The sequence below is a fragment of the Hypanus sabinus genome, chromosome 10 (assembly GCF_030144855.1).
Source record: "Hypanus sabinus isolate sHypSab1 chromosome 10, sHypSab1.hap1, whole genome shotgun sequence".
In the NCBI taxonomy this organism is placed as follows: Eukaryota; Metazoa; Chordata; class Chondrichthyes; order Myliobatiformes; family Dasyatidae; genus Hypanus; species Hypanus sabinus.
The window spans coordinates 11,018,477-11,042,523 of NC_082715.1; the positions used below are offsets into that span (position 1 = coordinate 11,018,477).

Consider the following 24,047-nt stretch of genomic DNA (forward strand, 5'->3'; position numbering starts at 1 on the left):
GAGAGCAAATTTAACAGTTTGATCACCATTTTCCAATGCATTGTCTGATCAGATTTAAAGTTACTTTGATGTTTGCCAAATTAAAATACTTCAAGAAGTTATTTTTCCAATTGAAAATTATTGATTTCTTTACTCTAAGATTTCAAACAAAGCACATGTATTTTAGTTAGGTAAACATCTCAAAAGCTTAGTCCCAGCATTTGTTAAGTCTTGGGAAACTGCCCATAAACTCTACTGCAATAATCCTATGGTCATTTACATGAATGATACCAAAAATGAGCATTCACTAGTCAAACAGGCAAATTGAAGAGCAATAGATTTGTACCGAGTACAATAACAAGTTAAATATCTAATAAACAAGCATTCTAATCGCACCTTAAAAATCTTTCTTTCATAAAAACCCTCAGATTTTAACTACAGTACATCGACCATTGGTTCCTTAAGGTTGTTATAGCCAGGGGTGGCAAGTGAGTTAAGCTCCCTATTAAATGCTCCCAACATTGTGCGCCTCAAATAGACTCTGATAACCAAGTCCAGCTCCTTGCCTTCACACGTGGCTTAGCTACCAAGCCTAGCAGAACAGTTTCTACTGACAGAAGGGTTGCTGGCTCCTTAAAATCAGTTGCTTTGGGCAGACGGTGCTTGTCAGCTCATCTAGAAGGAAAACTCTGATCTCAAACTCTGCTGCTTTGTTGCCATCCCCATTCACAGGGAAGGCTTCAGCAGGAAAACCAGAGGGGGAAAAATAAAGAGTTGGAGTCCCTAAGGAAGTTGAGCTCAATGCTGACTGGCAACACCTGTGCTGTTGCCAAACTGTATCAGTCTCTGCTGTTCCTCTGGATTCATCAGTTGCACACAGATGGAGCCTGCTGTATGGGCAATAGCTTACTCTCCATATTGTACTGACCTGGCTTCACCCACGGTCGATCCTGACTAATGGAGGCCTCAAAATATAGACCATTATCGATCACGGAAAGGAAACTTGGAAGTATAAAAGAATGCCTTCAATATCCACTTTCAAAAGGCTACCACAATGAATGCAAAAATCAGGCATCCTGGCTGCAACATTGAGGTGAAGTAGGAGATGAGGAAAAATAGAAATTTAGAAAGAATTTGCTGCAAATAAAGTTTCTCTGAATATCTTTGAACTCTAGAGTGATCCCATGAGTGAGTGGTCTGGTAAGTTTGGACTCCAGGTGCATATTTGATGGGATCCAACAAAACCAGTGCACCAGACATGTTATGAATTGACAAATGAAATCCCTGAGAGGACAGGCAACTAAGAGTCAAAAGTGAAGGAGGATAACTGAGATCAAAAGCCATAGTAATATACAGTCTAAAAGAGGGCTCAAGACTAAACAGTTAAGTTATTTATTGTTAAATATCTGGAGTTGGATTGCAAGGTGTATGAAATTATGGATATGGATTGCAAGGTGGATGAAGGAGTGCATCTGAATGTTTTCGAGACTGTGAAATGACATCATGAAGAAATGGCAATAGAAAGCTATAGGGAGGAAAATACTTAGTGTGGCGAAGATTAGAGCAGGGGCAAGGTGGATCAAAATGGAGGCTTAAAGGCAAATGCAAATTCTACAATTACAGATGGAAGAACAACCTTGGAAAGCAATCACCTGTATATACAAGATATTTGCACTGTCTTGTGACAATTCTGGTTTTAAATGTTATGTAATTTGAAACATCTTTTTACATTTATATAAAAGATGGATTTATATAAAATCCATCTTTGTTTTTCTTTCGAGTAGGCACATAAATATCTTGCCACTTGTTTGTCCGTGGAAAACAAATAATTATTAAGATTGCCCAAAATATCTAATAATTTCAATCAAGGAAAAATTATGGCTTTTTTGACATTGCAGCTGACTACTGAAAATATTTATCATGCGCTTTTAACTTTATCTTGGAAGCGTCATTCGACAGGATGGTAGGACTAAGGATGACATCCAGTGCAGACTCAGCAAAGCTAGAAAATGACGTCAGATTAATGAGCAACATGTGAGGATCAAACAAGTAGTGTCCACACTACAGCTGTGCTCTGTCCACACTCTTGTATGGGTCAGAATGCTCGTGCATGACAGAGAATGACCTTGCCAAGGTGTTGTGCATTCGGAAGATCTTCTGTATTTCCCGGCCATGAAAGATCTCCAATGCACCCTACTCCTTCAACAGAACATAGCCACAATCATCATCACGATGGTGATGGACGGGGCACGTGATAAGAAGAGAGACCAATTTGATCATCAAGACATAGGACCCCCAAAGGGCGGAGGACATGCGAAAGACCAAAGACAACTTTGCAATGTACCTTAGAGGCAGAAATGAGGACTCTGAACTATACCTCAGGCACAATAAAGAAGATGGCCAAGGACAGAGATGGAGGACCTTCATTGCTGCCCTAAACACCAAAGTAAAGGGTAGTAACTACTAACTATGAATTAACATGATCATTAGACACAGTTGGGATTTGAGAATATGTTATGGAAGAAAGGCAATAATTAGATAACAATTAATTACAAAATATTTTTATTTTCAGAGTTCATTCTTGTCACTTTTAGCCCTGGGTTGGGCTCACAGAACAAACATTACAATAAGATGTAACAAAGGTTATACCATACAAAGAAGATCTGCTGTAGCCTTGCAACAAAAATCTTCTACTTTAGAGAGGAAGAGACCATGCATCACCTGTACTGGTTCCATAACAAGTGGCAGTCTAGAGAATTTTCAATTCTCAATAACCTACCATATATTTAAAGAAAATACTTAAAAGATATCAGGTCAACCAGTATTGATTAATCAAAAACAGGCTAACATTTTAGCTGCAAGACTCATTCTTTTTCAGTTTCCAAATTGTATAATTTTAATCAATTTTTACATAAATGCAATGTGACTTCAATAAATTACTGTTATATTGATTTGATTAAACATAATTAAGTAGAAGAGCAAGTGATTTCAAGTAAAGTATTTCCACACTTTTTTAACTTTTTGTTAGGTGCAACATAACTTGTGACCATAGACACGGTTGTGAACATTTCTCAAAATAAGTATCAAATTTCTCTTGGATGAGATTTAATTATTTTAATAGTTCATTTTCTAGGCAGTTAAAAAGAACTCCAGCTGAAGTATTTCCGGCAATAAGCCATTCTTTTAAATAAGCATCCACACTAAGCATGTCAAAACTATGAATTCACATGTGAATTTTTTTCAAATGGAAAAAGCACTTACAAGTTTAATTTTCTACTTAGTAGATCAAAGGAAAAGATAAACATCTTCAAACTCAAAAACAGGTACTGGTCCCCTCAGGAAACTGTCAAAAGCAAAAGGGGTTTTGCGGCAGGCCAAAAATCTTCCAATTTAAAATGTCTATGTGATAGCTTTGAGCTGACCTTACATGAAATCGTCAGAGTCATAACCACAATCCTAGAGAGAAAGGAAAATCAGAAATCATTATTTTGTTTACTGAGGTTATTTTCAATACCAGTTTCACAGGCTCATGTGGGAAAAATGGGAAGAAGAAATACTTGAAAAAGAAGATGACAAGGAACTACAACTGGTTCCATCAAAATCTGGATCATGTTGGTGACAAGTGGATTTTAAGCTCAATAACAGGATGTAATGACATCCCTTACATTACATAGGATATAATGATATCCAGAATGCCAATCCCTTATCCAGGAAAGGATATGCTGACATTGGAGAGGGCTCAAAAGAGGTTCAGGAAAATGATTCCGGGATTGAAAGGCTTGTCATATTAGGAGCTTTTGATGGCCCTCTACTCACTGAAATGATGGTGGAGGAAATCCAAGACCAGAGGATAATGCCTCAGAATAGAGGCTTTTAGAATGGAGATGAGGAGGAATTTCTCTGGTCAGGAAGTGGTGAACCTGTGGATTTCTTTGCCAAATGCAGTTGTGGAGGCCAAGTTATTGAGTATATTTAAGGCAGAGGTTGATAGATTCTTGATTAGTCAGGACATGAAGGGATATGGGAAGAAGGCAGGAGATTGGGGCCGAGAGGGTCAATGGATCAGCCATGATACCATGATGAAATGGCAGCACAGACTCGATGGGCAAATGGCTTAATTTTGCTCCTGTATCTTATATACAGAGAAATACTGAAACCTACATATGGATCCGGAATTCGTAACTGCAGCACCATTTCAAGGACAAAGCACAAATGCACAATATACAATTCAGAAATTGCAATGGGAAAGGCAGAACAACTTAACAAAAGGAGAAACCCTAAACAATTTTTAATCCTCAATGACTGCAATCACATCTCCCTAGATATAAAATTTTAAGCATCTTCACGATTCTTTCCAAGTCATTCCACTCAAGAGATTCTTGTACAAACTCTAGGTTGTTTCGTCACGACTGACTGCATTTGAGTGGAGCTCTTTTCAGATGAGACTGCAAAGTCTGTCTGACCTTTAAATGGACCCAAAAGATCCTATTAGGTAATTTAAAAGAAAAATTGAACTCCCTGCAGCATCCTTAACACGTGATTTGTTCATTGTGCTGTGTCCTATGACATGCGTGATCATGGTCTTTCTGTGACTCTTGGCAAACCAGTAGTGGTCTGCCATTGCCTTCTTCTGGGCAGTGACTTTACAAGGTGGGTGACACCAGCCATTATCAATACTCTTCATAGATTGTCTGCCTGGTGTCAGTGGTCACATAACCAGGACTTGTGATCTGCATCAGCTGCTCATACAACTATCCACCTATACCCATGGCTTCATGTGATCCTGATTGGGGGTGGGGGGGGGGGAACTAAGCAGGTGCTAGCAGAGGGAAGCAGTGCCTTACACCTCCTTTGGTAGAGACGTATCTGCACCCTGCCAGCCTCAATAACACTTATCCCTGACTCACATGATTTTCTGACCATTTGCATTACTGTTTGTAGGGCTTTACTCCAAATACACATGTTGTTAGGGATGCTACAGTGAGTTCACTTGCTTAAAAAATACCCATAGGCTGCCACATACTATTTAAAAAAAAGGCTATTTTATCTGCTGCAAATCTGATTTTCTGAGGTCTTGAAAAAATACTGACCAAATAGAGTGAATTTTTCCTTTTCTCCTTGATGTGACGGAGGATGAAAGGGGACTGGTAGAGCTGTTTAAGATAATGAGAGATATTGATCATGTGAATAGTCAGAGGCTTTTTCCCCAGGGCTGAAATGGCTAACTCAAGGGGGCATAGTTTTAAGGAGCTTGGAAGTGGGTACAAGGGGGATGTCAGAAGTAAGTTTTTCCACACAGAGAATGGTGGGTGTGTGGAATGCGCTGCCAGCAACAGTGGTAGAGGTGGATGCAGCAGCATCTTTTAAGAGACTCTTACACAGGTACATGGAGCTTAGAGAAATAGAGGGCTATGCTGTAGAGAAATTCTGGGTAGTTTCCAGAGCAAACACGAGGAAATCTGCAGATGCTGGTGGAACACAGCAGGCCAGGCAGCATCTATAGGGAGAAGTGCTGTCGACGTTTCGGGCCGAGACCCTTCGTCAGGATTAACCGAAAGGAAAGATAGTAAGAGATTTGAAAGTAGTGTGGGGGTGTGGGAAATGCGAAATGATAGGAGAAGACCGGAGGGGGTGGGATGAAGCTAAGAGCTGGAAAGGTGATTGGCGAAAGTGATACAGAGCTGGAGAAGGGAAAGGATCATGGGACAGGGTAGTTTCTAGAGTAGGTTACATGGTCGGCACAACATTGTGGGCTGAAGGGCCTGTATTATGCTGTCAATTTCTATGTTTCAAATCATTCCAACAATTAGTTCTCTGTGGAATAGCTGACTGGTGGTAATGTGTGTGTCACCTCATTCCCAACTTTCATTGCAGTGCTCAGCAATGCAGAAATCAGGGAGGAGTTTGATCTGCATCTGAGTTTCCAATTCCACCACTGGGCTCAACATCAGGCCCAGTGGTTCAACAGGGATGTAGTGAACCAGGACTGACGCATTTTGAATCTGGCCCTTCAATTTTAAATATAGTGAAAGCTCATTAATTTGTGTGGCTACTTCTGCCATTTTACTTATCTCTAAGGTTTTGAGTAAGTTTTAGAATAAAGAGGTTTTGAAAATTTAATATTTTAAAATTACTTCAATGCTCTCAATACTTTTGAATATCTTTGACTAGGGACAACAAAAGACGTCTTTTACTGCAGGGGCTTCTCAGGATCCAGTTTGGTAATCAATTTGATTAAATAAAATTATTTTTGGGCTGTCATTTGACAATGTAACCTTTAACATCTAATTACTTTTACTTACCTGATTGCTACTCATGTTTTCAGATTTCATAAGACTAGAATAGCACCTAAAGAGTTAATACAAACATATTATTTTTTCTGTTTTAAGTTAGGACTAGAGCTCAAACATCACAAAGTTTACTTGCAATTCCCCTGTCAAATATCCTTGTTTTATAACTTCAATATGTTCTGTATTTATTGAATCCAATGGCAATAAAATGTTATTTTCCCCATATGATCTTAATTGTGATGATGCACTAATACTTTTATTTCCAGTCTGTTCAAACTAGTTATTGATCTATTCTTTAAAAATCTTATCACAACTATTTGGATGATCTGCAATATATCCATAATTCTGAATTATTTTCTTGTGCTTCTTAGCCTTATTCATGCAGATTTTAGTTTCAGCACTATTCTAGCTATAAACAATCACATCCTTTTTGATTCTTTCTTGAAAAAGATACAAACTTGTTCAAAATGTCAAAGATGAGAATTTACACTTTGTTCGCAAGAAAAAGCAGGATCTTCCAGTAGCCACCCATTTCAATTCCATTTCCCATTCTGACCTCTCAGTAGATGGCTTCCTCTACTGCCACGATGAGGCCACATTCAGGTTGGAGGGGAAGCACCTTATACTTCGACTGGGTAGCCTCCAACCTGATGTTATGAACACTGATTTCTCAAACTTCCAGTAATTACTCCCTCCCCACTTCACCATTCCATTCCCCATTTCCCTCTCTCACCTCATCTCCTCACCTGCCCTTCATCTCCCTCTGGCACTCCTCCTCCCTTTCTTCCTTGGCCTTTACCCTTTCCTATCAGATTCCCCCTCTTCCATTTATCTTTCACAAATCTACTTCCCAGCTTTTTATTTCACACCCTCCCCCTTTCTCAGTTCCACCTATCATGTACCACTTTGTACTTTTATCCTCCCCTCCCCACTTTCTTACCCTGACTTCTCTCCTTCCTTTCCAGTCCTGATGAAGGGTCTTGACCTGAAACCTCAATTGTTTATTGATTTCCATAGATGCCACCTGGCCTTCTGAGGTCCTCTAGCATTTTGTGTGTTGTTTATTCAAAATGTAGCCACTTTTCTATTGTTGTATCTGCCATATTACAGCTTCCTATACATTTTCAATTTTACTGAATGATGGCTGCATTCCCATAAACACCTTATAATAATGGCACTTTAAACAAAGTTTACAATATTAAAAAATTCTGCATCATTCTCTCTATACAACTTCTCTTTTCCCCATCTTGTTTTCTATTTTTTATATATCCATATAACAATTATGGCATGGAAACAGGCCATCTCGGCCCTTCTAGTCCGTGCCGAACGTTTACTCTCACCTAGTCCCTCTGACCCGCACTCAGCCCGTAACCCTCCATTCCTTTCCTGTCCATATACCTATCCAATTTTGCTTTAAATGACAATTCCAAACCTGCCTCTACCACTTCTACTGGAAGCTCGTTCCACACAGCTACCACTCTGAGTAAAGAAATTCCCCCTCATGTTACCCTTAAACTTTTGCCCCCTTAACTCTCAACTCATGTCCTCTTGTTTGAATCTCCCCTACTCTCAATGGAAAAAGCCTATCCACATCAACTTGATCTATCCCCCTCATAATTTTAAATACCTCTATCGTCCTCCCTCAACCTTCTACGCTACAAAGAATAAAGACCTAACTTGTTCAATCTTTCCCTGTAACTTAGCTGCTGAAACCTAGTAAACCTAGTAAATTTTCTCTGTACTCTCTCTATTTTGTTGACATCTTTCCTATAATTTGGTGATCAGAACTGTACACAATACTCCAAATTCGGCCTTACCAATGCCTTGTACAATTTTAACATTACATCCCAACTCCTATACTAAATGCTCTGGATTTATAAAGGCCAACATATCAAAAGCTTCTTCACCACCCTATCCACATGAGATTCCACCTTCAGGGAACTATGCACCATTAACCATTAATTTACCATTAGATCACTCTGCTCTACTGAATTCTTCAATGCCCTACCATTTACCATGTATGTCCTATTTGGATTATTCCTACCAAAATGTAGCACCTCACACTTATCAGCTTTAAACTCCATTTGCCACTGTTCAGCCCACTCTTCTAACTGGCCTAAATCTCTCTGCAAACTTTGAAAACCTACTTCATTATCCACAATGCCACCTATCTTAGTATCACCTACATAAATCCAATTTACCACCCCTTTCATCCAGATCATTAATGTATATGACAAACAACACTGGACCCAGTACAGATCCCTGAGGCACACCACTAGTCATCGGCCTCCAACCTGACAAACAGTTATCTACCACTACTCTCTGGCATCTCCCATCCAGCCGCTGTTGAATCCATTTTACTAATTCAATATTAATACCTAACGATTGACCCTTCCTAACTAACCTTCTGTGCGGAACCTTGTCAAAGGCCTTACCGAAATCCATATAGACAACATCCACTGCTTTACCCTCGTCAACTTTCCTCATAACCTCTTCAAAAATTTCAATAAGATTTGTCAAACATGACCTTCCACACACAAATCCATGCTGACTGTTCCTAATCAGACCCTGTCTATCCAGATAATTATATATACCTCTAAGAATACTTTCCATTAATTTACCCACCACTGACATCAAACTGACAGGCCTATAATTGCTAGGTTTACTCTTAGAACCCTTTTTAAACAATGGAACCACATGAGCAAAACAATGGAACCACATTTTTATATTGGTTTAAATCTCCCACCAATCATTTCCTAGCTACAGTACTAGACCCACTATTTCCCAGGTTATTTCACTGCCTCAGCCAATAAATTATCCCAAATCAATGCTAATTTGATGAATGCAATGGATGAATCTCTCAAATATAGTTCCATAAAGTCAACGCAAGCTCTCGCCCACTATGCCTATACAAACCTAAGTTCTTCCATTTCTTTTCTTCTCTTTATTTCTTCTTTTTCCTTTCGTTTCATTTCTTGAATTTGTGCTTTTCTCTCATTCTGCTCTTCACGATCTCTGGATTCCCTCTCAGCTGCCAAATCTGGAAATCGTTCACTTCTGGTTTTCTCCAACCGGTTTAAAATTTCATTTATCTTTTTCTCCACTGCAATTACCTTCACCTAGATATAAAAATAAATGAGTTGCACAAATGATTAAAAATAAGTACTCCCTTGAACATAGGAACAAGATATTCAACTCCACCATTCAATAAGATCCTATCGATTTTTTTAAAAACATCATTTTCCTGAACATATTCCATGATTCCTTAGCATCCAAAAAACTTAATATCTTAAATATACTCAGCCACTTAAACTAATCTTGATATTATTCAAACATTAACTACAATCCATGAAAAACTGAGCTGAAAGTTCATGGCCATTCAATTTAGAAATTAAGTACAATTTTAGTTTGTATAAAAAAATGAAACATTCTTTTTAACACTAGTAAAATAGTCACACAATAAATAATTCAATGGAATAATTCTTTTTGTTAGTTTCAAATATCTTGTTTCAGAATTCTAGATCAAAAAAAATGTAGACACGAAATTTTAAAACAGCAGTCATATTTAGTCAATGAGCCATCCCCATTTGAGGATTTTTGGTGGAGAGGGTAAGCAAATATAAACTCCTAGATGTTATCATTTTGGAGACCCTGTCCTGGCCCAGCATGTAAGAGCAATTATGAAGAAAGCATGGCAGCGCCTCTAGTTCCTTAGGAGTTCGCTGAGATTCTGCATGATATCTGAAACCAATAGATATGCAATGGCGTACTGACTAGCTGCATCATAGCCTGGTATGGAAACAACAATGCTCTTGAATGAAAATTTCTACAATAGAGTGTATGGTCCAGTCTAACATGGTCAAAGCCCTCCTCTCCTTGAGCACACCTACATGAAACGCTGTCTTGAACAGAGGGGATATCTTCACTCCACTTGCCCCATCACTGAAATGTCCCACAGGCAATGGACTCAATTTCAAGGACTGTTTCATCTAATGTTTGATATTTAGTGCTTATTTATATTATCATTCCTTCTTGTATTGTACATTTTATTGTCTTCTGCATTTTGGTTGAATGCCCTAGTTTTGTGGTCTTTCATTGATTCTGATAGTTACTGTTCTATAGATTTGCGTATACCCAAATGAATCTCTGGGCTGCATATGGTGAGTATGTACTGTGATAATAAATTTACTTCAAACTTTGACACTCAGTTTATTTTAAAGAAAAAGAAGTAATTAACAATTTAAATAATTTTTTTTAAAAGAATCAACAGTCGAGCAGGGCTTTTTCATTAGCTCCTATTGATTCAGTGTCATACTTACGTCCTTTTGCCTGTGAAATCCTATTTGTCCCACGTCCATGTCACCAGTCTTCTTTAGATTGGACCATGGAGTGTACACAACATTTATATTATTCATTTTGCATCCTATAAAGCAAAATAATGATTGATACATGCAAAATATGGAGAAATAATGCTTCATTATTTATGTATTATGATGAAACATTTGTGACAGTAATTAGCTTAATCAGTTCAGTGATTCAGAACAAGTTAGTCTTTGATCAAGAGGTTCACTTCCTTGCAGCTGTTATTACTATCAGTACAAATTCATTTCTCCAAGAGAATCACAACCTTATCGTGGTTTGGAGGCTTGTGTGCCTTATCCTTACAAGCGGTTCAAGTGCTACACCTTCTCCCTCACTACCATTCAGGGTCCCAAACAATCTCTCCAGGCGAGGTGACACTTCACCAATGAGTCTGTTAGGGTCATCTACTGTATCTGGTGCTCCCAATGCAGTCTTCTGTATATCAGTGAGACCCAACATAGATGGGGAGACTGCTTCACCGAGCACATGCATTCAGTCTGCCAATTATCCTGGCCCTGCTATGACACCGATTCCAAAAGGTGAATAGAAGCAAAAAGATTGTTTTTGTTTTGTCAAGAAGGCAACTCATTTAATCATTACCTTGAATGCTATTGGCTTTAACTAGCTGAGCACAATCAATTAGTACTTCCTTTGGGATGGAATCAATTACTTGACCCTAAGACACAAATATAAAATATTTTAGCATTTTGTTTTTCATTGCTCAAAATACTTCAGTAAAGTTCCATTTGACATAAACTGGAATATGAAAATAGAAACACTGTTTACTGTAATATTACTAAGACAGCATTGAATAAAATTATCTTCTGATGGGTTGAGCCTTTTGATGAATATCAAAGACAAATACATTATATACAGTATTTACCTCAATGAACAGCAATTAAAAACTTTAATAACCCATAATCTATATATTATAGAAAATAAACACAGAATTTATGTAATAGGTATTTTATGTTCTTACTTTCCAAATCTAGCTTTCTTGCTAAAGAACTACTTTTGCTGGAGATTGTTCCGTATATAGTATTTTAACCATTCTTAGATAGTAAGAGGCTGTTGGTTTGACTACCAGCTTTGAAACAGGAGCTCCCAACCTGGGGTACACGGACCCCTCGGTTAATGGTAGGGGTCCATGGCATAATAAAGGTTGGGGACAACTGCTTTGAAAGCAAATGTCAATAGATATTAAAATTGTTAACAATCATACTGATAAGGGGTGGGGGTGGGCAGTTAAGATACATTAGAATTGCTTTTGAGAGGCTGGTAAATTATCTATCCCAGGTTGTGAAGGCTAAGGCTATGGAACTACTTAAATAGGGGGTAAATATATTTTTGAAAGATCAGGAATTTGAGGGAACCAATCAGCACACAAGGAGTTGAAGTGGACATGTCAGTGATGATCATGATCATAGTAGATAGAGTGTATGAGGTCACGTTCTCTGCTCACTGCTGCCATCAGGAAGGTACAGGAGTCTCAGGACTCACCCTACCAGGTTCAGGAACAGTTACTACCCCACAACCATCAGGCTCCTGGACCAGTGGGGATAACTTCACTAACCTCAACATTGAACTGATTCCACAAACTATGGACTCACTTTCAAGGACTTTTACAAGCCATGTAATGCATATATGTATTACTTATCTATTGTATTGTTTTTCTTTTTTAATGGCACAATTTATTGTCTTGCACATTAGTTGTTTGCCCAACTTGTGTAGTTTTACACTAATTGTATTGTTTCTTTGTATTTACTGAATGCCCACTACTAAATAAAGCTCAGGGTAGTATATGGTGACATATATGTATTCTGATAAAAGAAGAGTTTAATGTTTAGCATTGATTCAGTGAGTGAAGGCTATTTTTGCGTTGGATCTCTTTATGACTATAGAATTAAAATCAATTCCACCTCCCCACATTGCAAAATCAACCATGTAGTTATAGACCTGATACCAAATCTCAAGCTGCAGTGTTGCCTGCTTACAGCTGCCCAGGAGAGGGGCGTCAGGGTCGATGAGTTCTATCAGAGGCGTGCCATCCAAGCTGGAGTTGGTGCTTCCCCCTAGTGTTCACTCAGCAGAGTACAAACCATAGTGTTCAACTGCAAATTTCTGCAACATTCATGGATTCAGGGCTATGTGTTTTATGTGACTGTATTTTACTGATTTTATATGTTCTTGCTATCTTAAATGTGTTATTATGTGCTTTGTGCAACTGGTGTTGCACCTTCGCCCCGGAGTAATGCTGTTTCATTTGGCTGAATGTCAATAAAACTTGAACTTTCTGGTTTTCTATCTATGCAATCCATCCTTCACACTAAGTTAAGTCTCTAAAAGTATGAAACAAAATACCCTAAAGCTGACAGTCATGTGGTGGCATCCGTCAGTCTCGAAAGACCATGGATCTGCGCCAGGAGTTTCCAGGGCGCAGGCCTGGGCAGGGTTGTATGGGAGACTGGCAGTTGCCCAAGCTGCAGGCCTTCCCCTCTCCATGCCACCGATGTTGTCCAAGGGAAGGGCACTAGGACCCATGCAGCTTGGCACCGGTGACATCGCAGAGCAATGTGTTGTTAAGTGCCTTGCTCAAGGACACAAACACGCTGCCTCAGCTGAGGCTCGAACCAGTGACCTTCAGGTCTAGTCTGATGCCTTGCCCACTAGGCCACGCACCAACACTGACATTCAGACACCAGAATGATACTGATCACGTGACAAGTGAACACTCAAAATCTGAATATCAGAACACCCCCAACATATTCTGCCAAATAATTTTAAAGCCTATAGTTACTATAAAATAGTATTCTGTTCTGACCATACCTTGTATAATCTAAGATATACATGAGCTGAAGATAATTTATCTACATGAAACCTAAAAAGAGACAAGAAATTCAGGATATACAGTAATAATTAAAACGAGTACATTTGCAGATTTGAGTCACAAATATGAAGATCAGAATCAGGTTTATATGACTGCAATAAGTTTATATAATTTATATAACATGTTATGTAATGGCATGTTATGAAATTTGTTTTGCAGTAGCAGTATATTGCAATATATATTTAATTGTAATTTATAGTTCTTATTAAATGAGTGCAACAAGAAAGCAAAGAAAAAAAGACAAAAAATGAAAAAGGATTGAATCAGCAGTAGCAGAGTATTGTAATGGGGGGGGATATTTAAAACTTGTGAAATCTAGATAGAAATAAGCAAAGCTACAAAAAACAGTCAATGTAGTGTACCAAACATCTTCTGGCCATCCATACTTGATTAGATCCTCATCTAAATTAAAAAAGACAGAATCACACAAGTTGCAGAAGTGAAATATTTAAAACAGTCATTTGTTAGGCATCTAGTTGATTAAATCTAATTTCTTAAATATTCTTTAAAAATTATTGGTAAATATTTTAAGAGTTGCCAATCACTGCTGGACACAGAAGTGCACACAGAAATACTCTTTAACCATTGAGGAGGAAAAAAGTAGCCACTTACTTTCATATTTATCTTTTCCCATATATATCGTGTAAGGTGAAGAAACAACTGCAACAAATTAGAAATATTTAAATTGGTCAATTCACACAGTAATACAAATAGCTGAAAAGTAGACATTTTGCAATAAAAGGAAAAAGGCCATACTAATTGCAAAAGACATTTATATTTGACTATTTAATACGTAGAAGCGAAAGTCCAGTTTATTGCCATATGCACAAGTACATTGAGGAGTACTCCTTCATTGTACAGGAGCAATGAAAAACTTCCCTGCAGCAGCATCACAGGCACATAGTCTGTGTTTTCCATTATCTCCTGCATGGTTGCCCACTAACCATCTTGATCAAAAGATTAGTAATAGCAAGTTGTAAATTGAGGCCCAAGACATATAGAGTTAAGTTCTTTTATTTCAATCTGAAGAAATACACGTAGCCTCTGATCAATGTCTGCTCACAGAGGTTGTCATCGCTCCATAGTAACAGAATTGGTTGTAAAGCAATAGCGAATACACAGCTCCAACTCAATATTTTCATGTTACATCAAAGTTCAGGGTAAATTCATTATTAAAATGTTACCATATACAACCCTGAAATTTATTTTCTTATGGGCATACTCAGTGAACTCAAGAATCGTAACAGAATCAATGAAAGACGGCAACTAACAAGATGGACAAACAACCAGTGTGTAAGTACAAAAACAATACATCAGCAATAACTAGAACGTCTCACTGAATATATTGGTGAGACCCGACGCAGACTGGGAGACTGTTCCGCTAAACCTTGTCCATTTGTCCCCCCCCCATCCCTTCCCACCGATCTCCCTCCTGGCACTTATCCTTGTAAGCGGAATAAGTGCTACACCTGCCCTTACACTTCCTCCCTCACCACCATTCAGGGCCCCAGACAGTCCTTCCAGGTGAGGCAACACTTCACCTGTGAGTCGGCTGGTGTGATATACTGCGTCCGGTGCTCCCGGTGTGGCCTTTTAAATATTGGTGAGACCAGACGCAGACTGGGAGACCGTTTCACTGAACACCTATGCTCTGTCTGCCAGAGAAAGCAGGATCTCCCAGTGGCCACACATTTTAATTCCACATCCCATTCCCATTCTGATATGTCAATCCATGGCCTCTTCTACAAGGTGAAGCCACACTCAGGTTGGAGGACCAACACCTTATATACTGTCTGGGTAGCCTCTAACCTGATGGCATGAACACTGACTTCTCTAACTTCCATTAATGCCCCTTCTCCCCTTCTTAACCCATCCCTGATATAGTTCCCCCCGCTCTTTTTTTCCCTCTCTCTCTCTGCACATCACTCTGCCTGTTCTTCATCTCGCTCTGGTACTCCCCTCCCCTTTTCTTTCTCCCTAGGCCTCCCGTCCCATGATCCTTTCCCTTCTCCAGGTCTGTATCCCTTTCTGGCTCTTAGCTTCACCCCACCCCCTCCGGTTTTCTCCTATCATTTCCCCCTACCCCCACTACTTTCAAATCTCTTACTATCTTTCCTTTCAGTTAGTCCTGAAGAAGGGTCTCGGCCCGAAACATCGACAGCGCTTCTCCCTATAGATGCTGCCTGGCCTGCTGCATTCCACCAGCATTTTGTGTGTGTAGCCTATAATATGCAGTAGGTTTTCTATGTTTCTTCTTTATGCAGCTTTTTCTGAACCGGTGAAGTAGCAATTCCGTACCAGATAGTGATGCAGTCAATGCTGTCCATGGAAATTTCTGAGTGTCTTTAGTGACATACCAAGTCTCCTAAGTGGGCCCAGGACAGACCCTCAGAAGTTGACACCCAAGAACTTGAAACACGAGTAAGGTGGGGAGGAATCCTTCAATGATGCTACTGGCTCTTTTCCGACACCTTTCAATATACATGTCCTTGATGATTCTGACTACCCATTGCAGAGCCTTCCTGTCTGCCACAGTTCGGATTCCGTACCAAGCAGTAACGCAGCTTGTCAGGATGCCCTCAACTGTGTATCTGTAGAATGGCATAAGTATAGATGTGCAAAGTCCAGCTGTCTTCAGCCTCAGAAAGTAAAATCATTGGTGAGCTGTCCTGATTGTGTATAATCTGTTCTGGGACCATGAGAGGTTGTGAGAGATTTGAGCACAAAAACAGCAGTTCATTGCTTTAAAATATTGTAACTATTCCTCAGTACTGTTTAATTGGGCATTTATGATGGATTCAATCCCTCATCCTTGATCTGACATCAGTAAGATATGGATCATCTTCAACTCAACATCACTTTCTGGCTGTAACCCACTATCCCTTGTTATTACGACTTACAGCTTCCATAACTTTCCCAGTCGAGAATACCAAAGATTCATTCCTCACTGGGTGAAGACTTCTTCTATAAAAAACACACTAATTCAGGGGCTGTCTGGTCATGATTGGAGATTGTAATCAAAGGTATTAGACAATTAAGCCAGGAGAGACATCAGCTTTGCATCTACCCCTTAAGAATTTTGTACATTTCAATTCAATCAACCCACACACATACACCCTTTTCTCAACCCAATAGTAGGAGGCCTAGTTTATTAACAGCCTCATATAATGAGCTCACCATTTCAACAATCAACTGGTGAACCTTTGTGACATCCTGTTGTTATCTCAAGTACTGTGCATCCTCCCTCAGGTACAGAGACTACAGAGCTCAGGCAATATTCTAGACAGAGTAGCACCATGGGTCTCTATAAATGGTCCATGACAACTCCACTCTTGTTAATGCCTATTAAAATAAAGGCCAACAAACCTGTAGCAATCACTCAAAAATCAAACCAAAATCACTCAGAAACTATACGTGGGCGGGGGGGGGGGGGGGGGGGGGGTTGATATTGTAGGATGTGCTATCTATCCAATAAATAATGTCAGGATAAAGTTGAAGGATACATTCCATCCTTTATCAGGAAACCAGGAAAACAATCTTGCAACAACAAAAACTAAGAAACTAAAACAATATAACAAAATAACCAGTCAACCTTATTGAACATACTTAAACCAAGAATTCTTAAACGAGTTTGAGGGCACTTAAGCATATTTAAGTACTCAACACAAAAGATACCACCCCTGGCCCATTCCCCATCTCTCGCCAAACTAGAATGAACTAAAGACAAAGCATGAATATGTAACTAAACTCTTTGCTTCTACCACACCCTCACCCAGTATAAAAGCACAACACCAAAGACAATACAGATAGAAAACAGATACATGGCTCCTATAAAACCATTTGCGTTCCTGACTGCTTGCTTACTTTCAGTGCATTGTGTACAGGGACACCAACAGCTTTCAACATTTAACATACAGGTGTCCCCCATTTTTCAAATGTTCGCTTTACAACATCTTGCTGTTACGAAAGACCTACATTAGTTACCTGTTTTGGCTAACAGAAGATGTTTTTACTGTTACATTTCTACTTCCGGGTTGTGGGGTTTTACTTCCAGTCTTTTCTGCCCCAGTGCACATGCATGTAACTAATTGAACTGGGGTCAATCTTGCCTTTTAATAAGGCTGAGGTAGGGGATCTTGGGCTTAAAAAGGTTGGTGACCACTAGTTTAGGGCACATTTGCAGGATAGTTTGAGTGCTTACAAAGAACTGTATGATAGAAAAATGTGCGAGGCTAAGCAGTCAAGCATACTGTCATTTCAAGCCTTCCACATCAGCAGACGACGAAACTCGACCTTCAACATCAAGGCAGGCAGACATAGAAGGTGACCTGCTGGCCCTGATGGAAACAGATGATGAGATGATACCCCAGTGTCGCACCAACCCAACCTCCCACAACTCAGCCTAACACACCATCATCAGTGTTCTCACCGTCTTCCTGATTCCGATAAGTGAAACTACACTGGGCGTACATTATTTTTACTTTATACAGGCTGTGTATTTTTATGTGTTATTTTGTATGATTTGGCAGCTTCATAGCTTAAAGGTTACTGGAAAGAGTGCTTCTGCCGAGAGCACTTGCGCTGAGCGCTTTTGCAAGGAGTGCTTGTGTGAGAATTTTGCTACGGTGGACAGTGCTGCAATAATTGCAGAAAAGTATTCCTACTTTATATAGGCTGTGTATTTATCAGATCATTCCTGCTTTTACCATATGTTACTGTTATTTTAGGTTTTAGGTGTTATTTGGCATGATTTGGTAGGTTATTTTTTGGGTCTGTGAACGCTCACAAATTTTTCCCAAATAAATAAATGGTTGTGGCGACCCACTTCCTACGCAGGTGAACCGGCTCATAAAATGGCGCATGCGTCAGCAGAGAGGCCAGCCCCAAAATGGCACTGGGCCTTCTTCTTCACCAGCTAGGGGAGAAAGCCCGCGCGCGGGAAGAGACGTTTGTCATGCACCTCTGATGTCATTTCCGCCCGGACAGGGCCGGAACGGAACTGTGTAAAAGCCAGTGCCGTGAAGTTTGAATAAACCAGTCTTGAGTGAAACTTACAGACTGCGTGTCGTTATTTCTAGCTCTGTGTGTAGCACATCACTACATGGTAATTACTTCTCCACTTAAGACATTCTGGCTTATGAACCATTTCATAGGAACGCTCTACCTTCAAATAGCAGGGGAAACCTGTACTCAGCTTTCCTATTTTTCAAACTCAATAGACTGCAAATGCTGCGTTCTGAAGCAAGAAACAAAGTGCTGGAGTTGTTCAGCAGATCCAGCTACATTTGTGGATGGAAGGAATTGTCGACTGGTTTTGGTCAAGACCCTGAAGCAGTACTGAAGGTAGGTGATACAGTGACAAGAGGAGGGTTGAGACAGGGCTCAGTCAGTGGGCGACAGGTGAAACTTTAATCCCTGGTTTGCTTATCCCTTCCCAACAACCCACACCCAACCATGGCACATAGGAAATTCCTATACCTACTCCCTCACTGCCATTCAGGGCCTTAAAAAGCCCTTCCAGACTGAGTCACAAAAAAATACAGCACTGTAACAAGTCCTTTAGCCCATCAGGTATGTGTGGAACTGTTTAAACTGTCTACTCCATCAACCTGCACTGGGACCATAGCCCTCGATTCCCCTACCATCCAAACTTCTCTTAGACATTGAAATGAGGCAACGATTCACATTAACCTGGTCTAATGCATTTGATGTAGCACAGAACTTAGAACATGGAAATTTACAGCACATTACAGGCCCTTCGGCCCACAATGTTGTGCCGAACATGTAACCTACTCTAGAAACTGCCTAGAATTTCCCTAGCATATAGCCCTCTATTTTCTAAGCTCCATGTACCTATCTAAGAGGCTCTTAAAAGACCTTATTGTATCCACTGCTATTGGCAGTGCATTCCACGCACCCATCGGTCTCTGTGAAAACTTACTCCTGACGTCCCCTCGGTACATACTTCCAGACACCTTAAAACTAGCCATTTCAGCCCTGGGAAAAAGTCTCTGGCTATCCACATGATCAATGCCTCTCAACATCTCATACATCTCTATCAGGTCACCTCTCATCCTCCTTCGCTCCAAGGAGAAAGGGCGAAGTGCACTCAACCTATTCTCAAAAGGTACGCCCTCCAATCCAGGTAACATCCTTGTAAATCTCCTCTGCAGTCTCTCTATATTATCCACACTGGCAAGACCAAATGCAGATTAGGCAACACATCTGAAGAACTCTCAAAATCAGTCTGCATGGCTATCCTGAGCTCCCAATTGCATGCCATTTAATTCCCCTTTCTCTACTGACCTGTCAATCCTCAGCTCTCTCCAGTGCCAGGGTGTGGCCAAATGCAAGATAAAATACCTCATTCTACCTGAATAGTGTACAAGCCAATGGTATGAACACTAAATTTTCCAATGTTAGGTAACCCTCCCCCCCCCCATATTCATTCCCCTCCCCTTCTGATTCCACTCACAAACCTCTTATTTTTGTTGCATTTCCAAATATCTATCAGCACCCTCTCATTGCCCATCTTATTTTCCCTCCCCATCCTGGTTCTGTCCACCTACTTAACCTCACATTTCATCTACTGAGTGCCCTCCCCCATCTGCTCTTCACCTCCCATAATGGTGGCTATTATCATAAACACAAGAGTCTGCAGATTTCCTCATGTTTGAGATTCTGCAGATGCTGGAAATCCAAAGCACACACAAAATGCTGCAAAAATTTAGCAGGTTGGGCAGCAACTATGGAAAAGAATAAACATTCTATGGCTTAACTTATGAAAATCCCCATAAGTTGACATCGTAAATCAGTTGTCTACCCTCTCACTGTGAAACGGAGACACCTCTTTTTCCCTCATTAGGGAGAGAAAGAGCCTGTGGTATGTCAAATTACTGGGTGAATGAGTAGTCTTTTTTTGGGTACTGCAAGTCTGTGTCTTTACTGATGTCTTAATGCACCCTTCAGTGCTCGGTGGAGGGTGCCGATTCTTCTTTTACAGGTGGGGGAGGGAGGATTGTTGCTTTGCTGCTGCTTACGCAGGGGAGGGGGAGCTGGGGGGGGGCTCTTCAGGGTTCTAACATTTAACTAATTAATTCTTTGGGGCATTCCTCTGTTTTCATGGATGGTTGCGAAGAAAAAGATTTAATATCCCTGCTCATTCTCCAGACTGACTTGATCTTTACTGACTCTCCACTCCTCTTTGTCCTACCAAGCTCCATCATTTCCCTGTCTGCTTCCATTTATTACCATCCTATCTCTGACTTACAAATCCACTTCTCTATGTGCCCATCGTCCTCCACCCTTCCTCAATCCACCTACAAGCCTATCTCACCCGTCTCTTTACACCAGCTACATTTCCTCTCCACAAGTCCTGATACAGGGTTTCAGCCAGAAACCTTAATTCTTTTCCCTCCACAGATGCTGCAGGACCCAGTGAGTTTCTCCTGGCTTAATATCATTGTCCAATTTTGATAACTGGCAAGGAAAAACTGGCTTCAAAAGGAGGGACCAGGACTTTTCAGGACACTTATAAAGTACAATAGCGTAGTGGTTAGCACAATGCTTATTCTCCACTGCATGAGTTTCCTCCAGGTGCTCCAGCCACAACCCCCCCCCCCCCCCCCCACCAACAGTCCAAAGATGCACTAGTTGCTATGTTCATTGAACATTGTATATTGCCCCGTGATTAGACTAGGACTAATATTAAAGGATTGCTGGGCCAAACCCACGCTGTATCTCAATAAATAAATAAAAGCCTGGCAGCTTTGAAGTGAAGTAGCACTGAGCAACACTTAGCTACCAGGGTCTAGGTTACAAGATTTACTGACTAACCAGTAATAACTATTTTAATTATTCAAATACTTATAAAAATTATAAAGTACCAAATATTACCAGTTCACTTCAAATCTAATTATTTGACTTCCTATTTACACAAATTAAAAAACAATAAAACCACTTTGCCCAAATGCAAAAAGATGAAGATTCAATTCCAGTTACTGTAACTACAACCAGAATTAGGCCCATTGCTTACAATGGTTTGGGTTACAAGTTTTACTGATTAACCATTTACAGGTATTCAAATGTTTGGTGAGGTCTAACTTGGGGTACTGTGTGCAGGTTTGGTCACCTACCTTCAGGAAAGATGTAAACAAGGCTGAAAGAGTGCAGAGAAAATCTACAAGGAAATTTACAAAATTTACCAGGTCTGGAGGACCTGAGTTATGAGGAAAGATTAAATAGGTCAGGAATTTATCCCTTGGAGCGCAGGAGATTGAGAGGAGATTTGAAATTATGAGCAGTATAGATAGTAAAAGCAAGAGGCTTTTTCCAGAAGTTGAATGGGACTACAACGAGAGGTCATGGATCAAAGAGAAATGATGAAAAGTTTAAGGGGAACATGAGGGGAAACTTCTTCACTCTGGGCAGTGAGAATGTGGAACAAGCTTCCAGTTCCAGACTGAGGTCCTTTAACATCTGCCGGACAATGAGGACGATGAGGTTCTACGAAGCTGTGGTAGCCAGTGCTATCATGTTTGCTGTTGTGTGCTGAGGCAGCAGGCTGAGGTTAGCAGACACCAACAGAATCAACAAGCTCATTCATAAGGCCAGTGACATTGTGGGGGTGGAACTGGACTCTCTGATGGTGGTGTCTGAAAAGGGGATGCTGTCCAAGTTGCATGCCATCTTGGACAATGTCTCCCATCCACTCCATAATGTACTGGTTAGGCACAGGAGTACATTCAGCCAGAGACTCATTCCATCGAGATGCAACACTGAGCTCTGTAGGAAGTCATTCCTACCTGTGGCCATCAAACTTTACAACTTCTCCCTCGGAGTGTCAGACACCCTGAGCCAATAGACTGGTCCTGGACTTATTACCACTTGGCATGATTAACTTATTTTATTTAATTTAATTATTTATGGTTTTATATTGCTATATTTCTTCACTGTTCTTGGTTGGTGCGGCTGTAATGAAACCCAATTTCCTTCGGGATCAATAAAGTATGTCTGTCAGTGCTGGTGGTGCATGCAAACTCAATTTCAACATACAAGAGAAGTTTGGATAGGTACATGGATGGAAAGGATAATGGTGGGCAATGGTCCTGGTGCAGGTTGATGGAAGTAGGCAGCTTAAATGTTTTGGCATAGACTTATGTGCCAAAGGGCCTATTTCTATGCTCTACTTTTCTATAACTCCATTACAAAGAGAACCAGAACGACTGCTCAAACGCAAGATGGAAGAATCGTTTCCAGTTACTATAACTACAGCCAATGACAAGATTTATTGATTAACCAGTGACAAGTATTCAACTGTTTGCAAAGACTTAAATGTACAAAGTCCTACCACCACTTTACTCCGAGTCTAATTAGTTGACTTCCCACATACACAACTGAAACGACTTTGCACAAAATTAACATGCAATTCCAGTAACTACAACACCAGGCCTCTTAGTTACCTTGGCCAGGGTTACAGTATTTATTGATTAACCAGCTGTTTCTCGTTTGAATATTTGCGATTTGAAGTATTACATATACACAAAAGTTAAAATGTACCGAGTCCTACCACTTTACTCCAAGTCTAATTACTTGACTCCGCGCGCACACAGAAATGAAAATTTAAAGACAATAAAACGATACTGTGGAAGGGAATGAAGACTCTTCCATTTACTGCAACGACAACCAGCACTAGGCCGTGATTAGCCCCCGAGCTCCTACTTGCCATTAGGGGCTAATCAACGTCTGATACGTTTCTGTCAGGTGATGAGTGAGGTTGCGAGGGCGCTGACAGTGCCGACGCCATCGAGTACTCACCATTACTGGTGAAATAAAAAACCATTTCCACAGGTAACACCGGCGGTGATTCCAGACGCCGAGAGTCCGGGAAGGCGAGGGAGACCAGCGTGACGCCGCGGGGCACCCTGGGACTTGTAGGAAACTCAAGCTATCCAGATATTTTATAGTTAATGAATTTACACTGATGCGCCCTGCTGACGATTATGTGAATAGTGTTTACAATGCCCATCACGTAGCCTCTCGTTTCCCCCCTGCGCAATCCCGCTAGTTTAATCTCTTCAGTTACTTTTCACTTCCTCGCTTTAATACCGATCTAAATCAGAATCTGGTTTAATTATCACCGGCATAAGTCGTGAAATTTGTTGTCTTTGCGGCGAGGGTAGAATACACAATAATAGAAAAAAAAACACGAGTTACAGTAGGTGTATGTATTTGAAACAGTTAAATTAAATAAGCAGTACAAACATAGAAATGAAAAGGTATGGGTAATGTCCGTTCAGAAATCGGATGGCAAAGAATGAACACAAGTGAGTCTACAGATGCTGGAAATCCCGAGAAACACATCCACCAAATGCTAGAGGAACTCAGCAGGTCAGGCAGTATTTACTGAGGCGAATAAACAGTCGACATTTCGGGCAGAGGCCCTTCATAAGGACTAGAATCAAGAGGTAATTTTGCTCCTAAAAATGACTTCTCATTTGATTCATTCCCATTACGCTGATTCCTCAATT

At 40.3% G+C, this 24,047-nt stretch overlaps 1 protein-coding gene across 2 annotated transcripts; it reads right to left on the reverse strand.

Moving 5' to 3' along the window:
• Nucleotides 1-2,524: 2,524 nt before the first annotated feature.
• Nucleotides 2,525-23,450, reverse strand: ccdc25 (coiled-coil domain containing 25). Of its 2 annotated transcripts, none has more exons than XM_059981403.1 (9): nt 23,335-23,450; nt 14,131-14,178; nt 13,881-13,920; nt 13,458-13,509; nt 11,232-11,307; nt 10,589-10,692; nt 9,186-9,388; nt 6,282-6,327; nt 2,525-3,435 (listed from the first exon to the last, which is right to left on the reverse strand). In XM_059981403.1, the coding sequence occupies exons 1-9, from the start codon at nt 23,357-23,359 to the stop codon at nt 3,403-3,405; spliced, it is 627 nt and encodes a 208-aa protein (XP_059837386.1). In that variant the 5' UTR covers nt 23,360-23,450; the 3' UTR covers nt 2,525-3,402. The 2 variants fall into 2 exon arrangements, with proteins under 2 accessions (XP_059837386.1, XP_059837387.1); XM_059981404.1 differs by lacking the exon at nt 23,335-23,450 and adding an exon at nt 23,087-23,104.
• Nucleotides 23,451-24,047: the final 597 nt, after the last annotated feature.

What these genes read in the sequence shown, in the direction of transcription:
- ccdc25 (XM_059981403.1), bottom strand. Translation starts at nt 23,359, where the DNA reads ATGGTTTTTTATTTCACCAGTAATG. An exon ending in TAAAGCCAATAGCATTCAAG is followed by an intron (nt 10,693 to 11,231) that starts GTAATGATTAAA and finishes TTTGCTTTATAG; the next exon opens with GATGCAAAATGAATAATATA. An exon ending in GATTTCACAGGCAAAAGGAC is followed by an intron (nt 9,389 to 10,588) that starts GTAAGTATGACA and finishes TTTTATATCTAG; the next exon opens with GTGAAGGTAATTGCAGTGGA.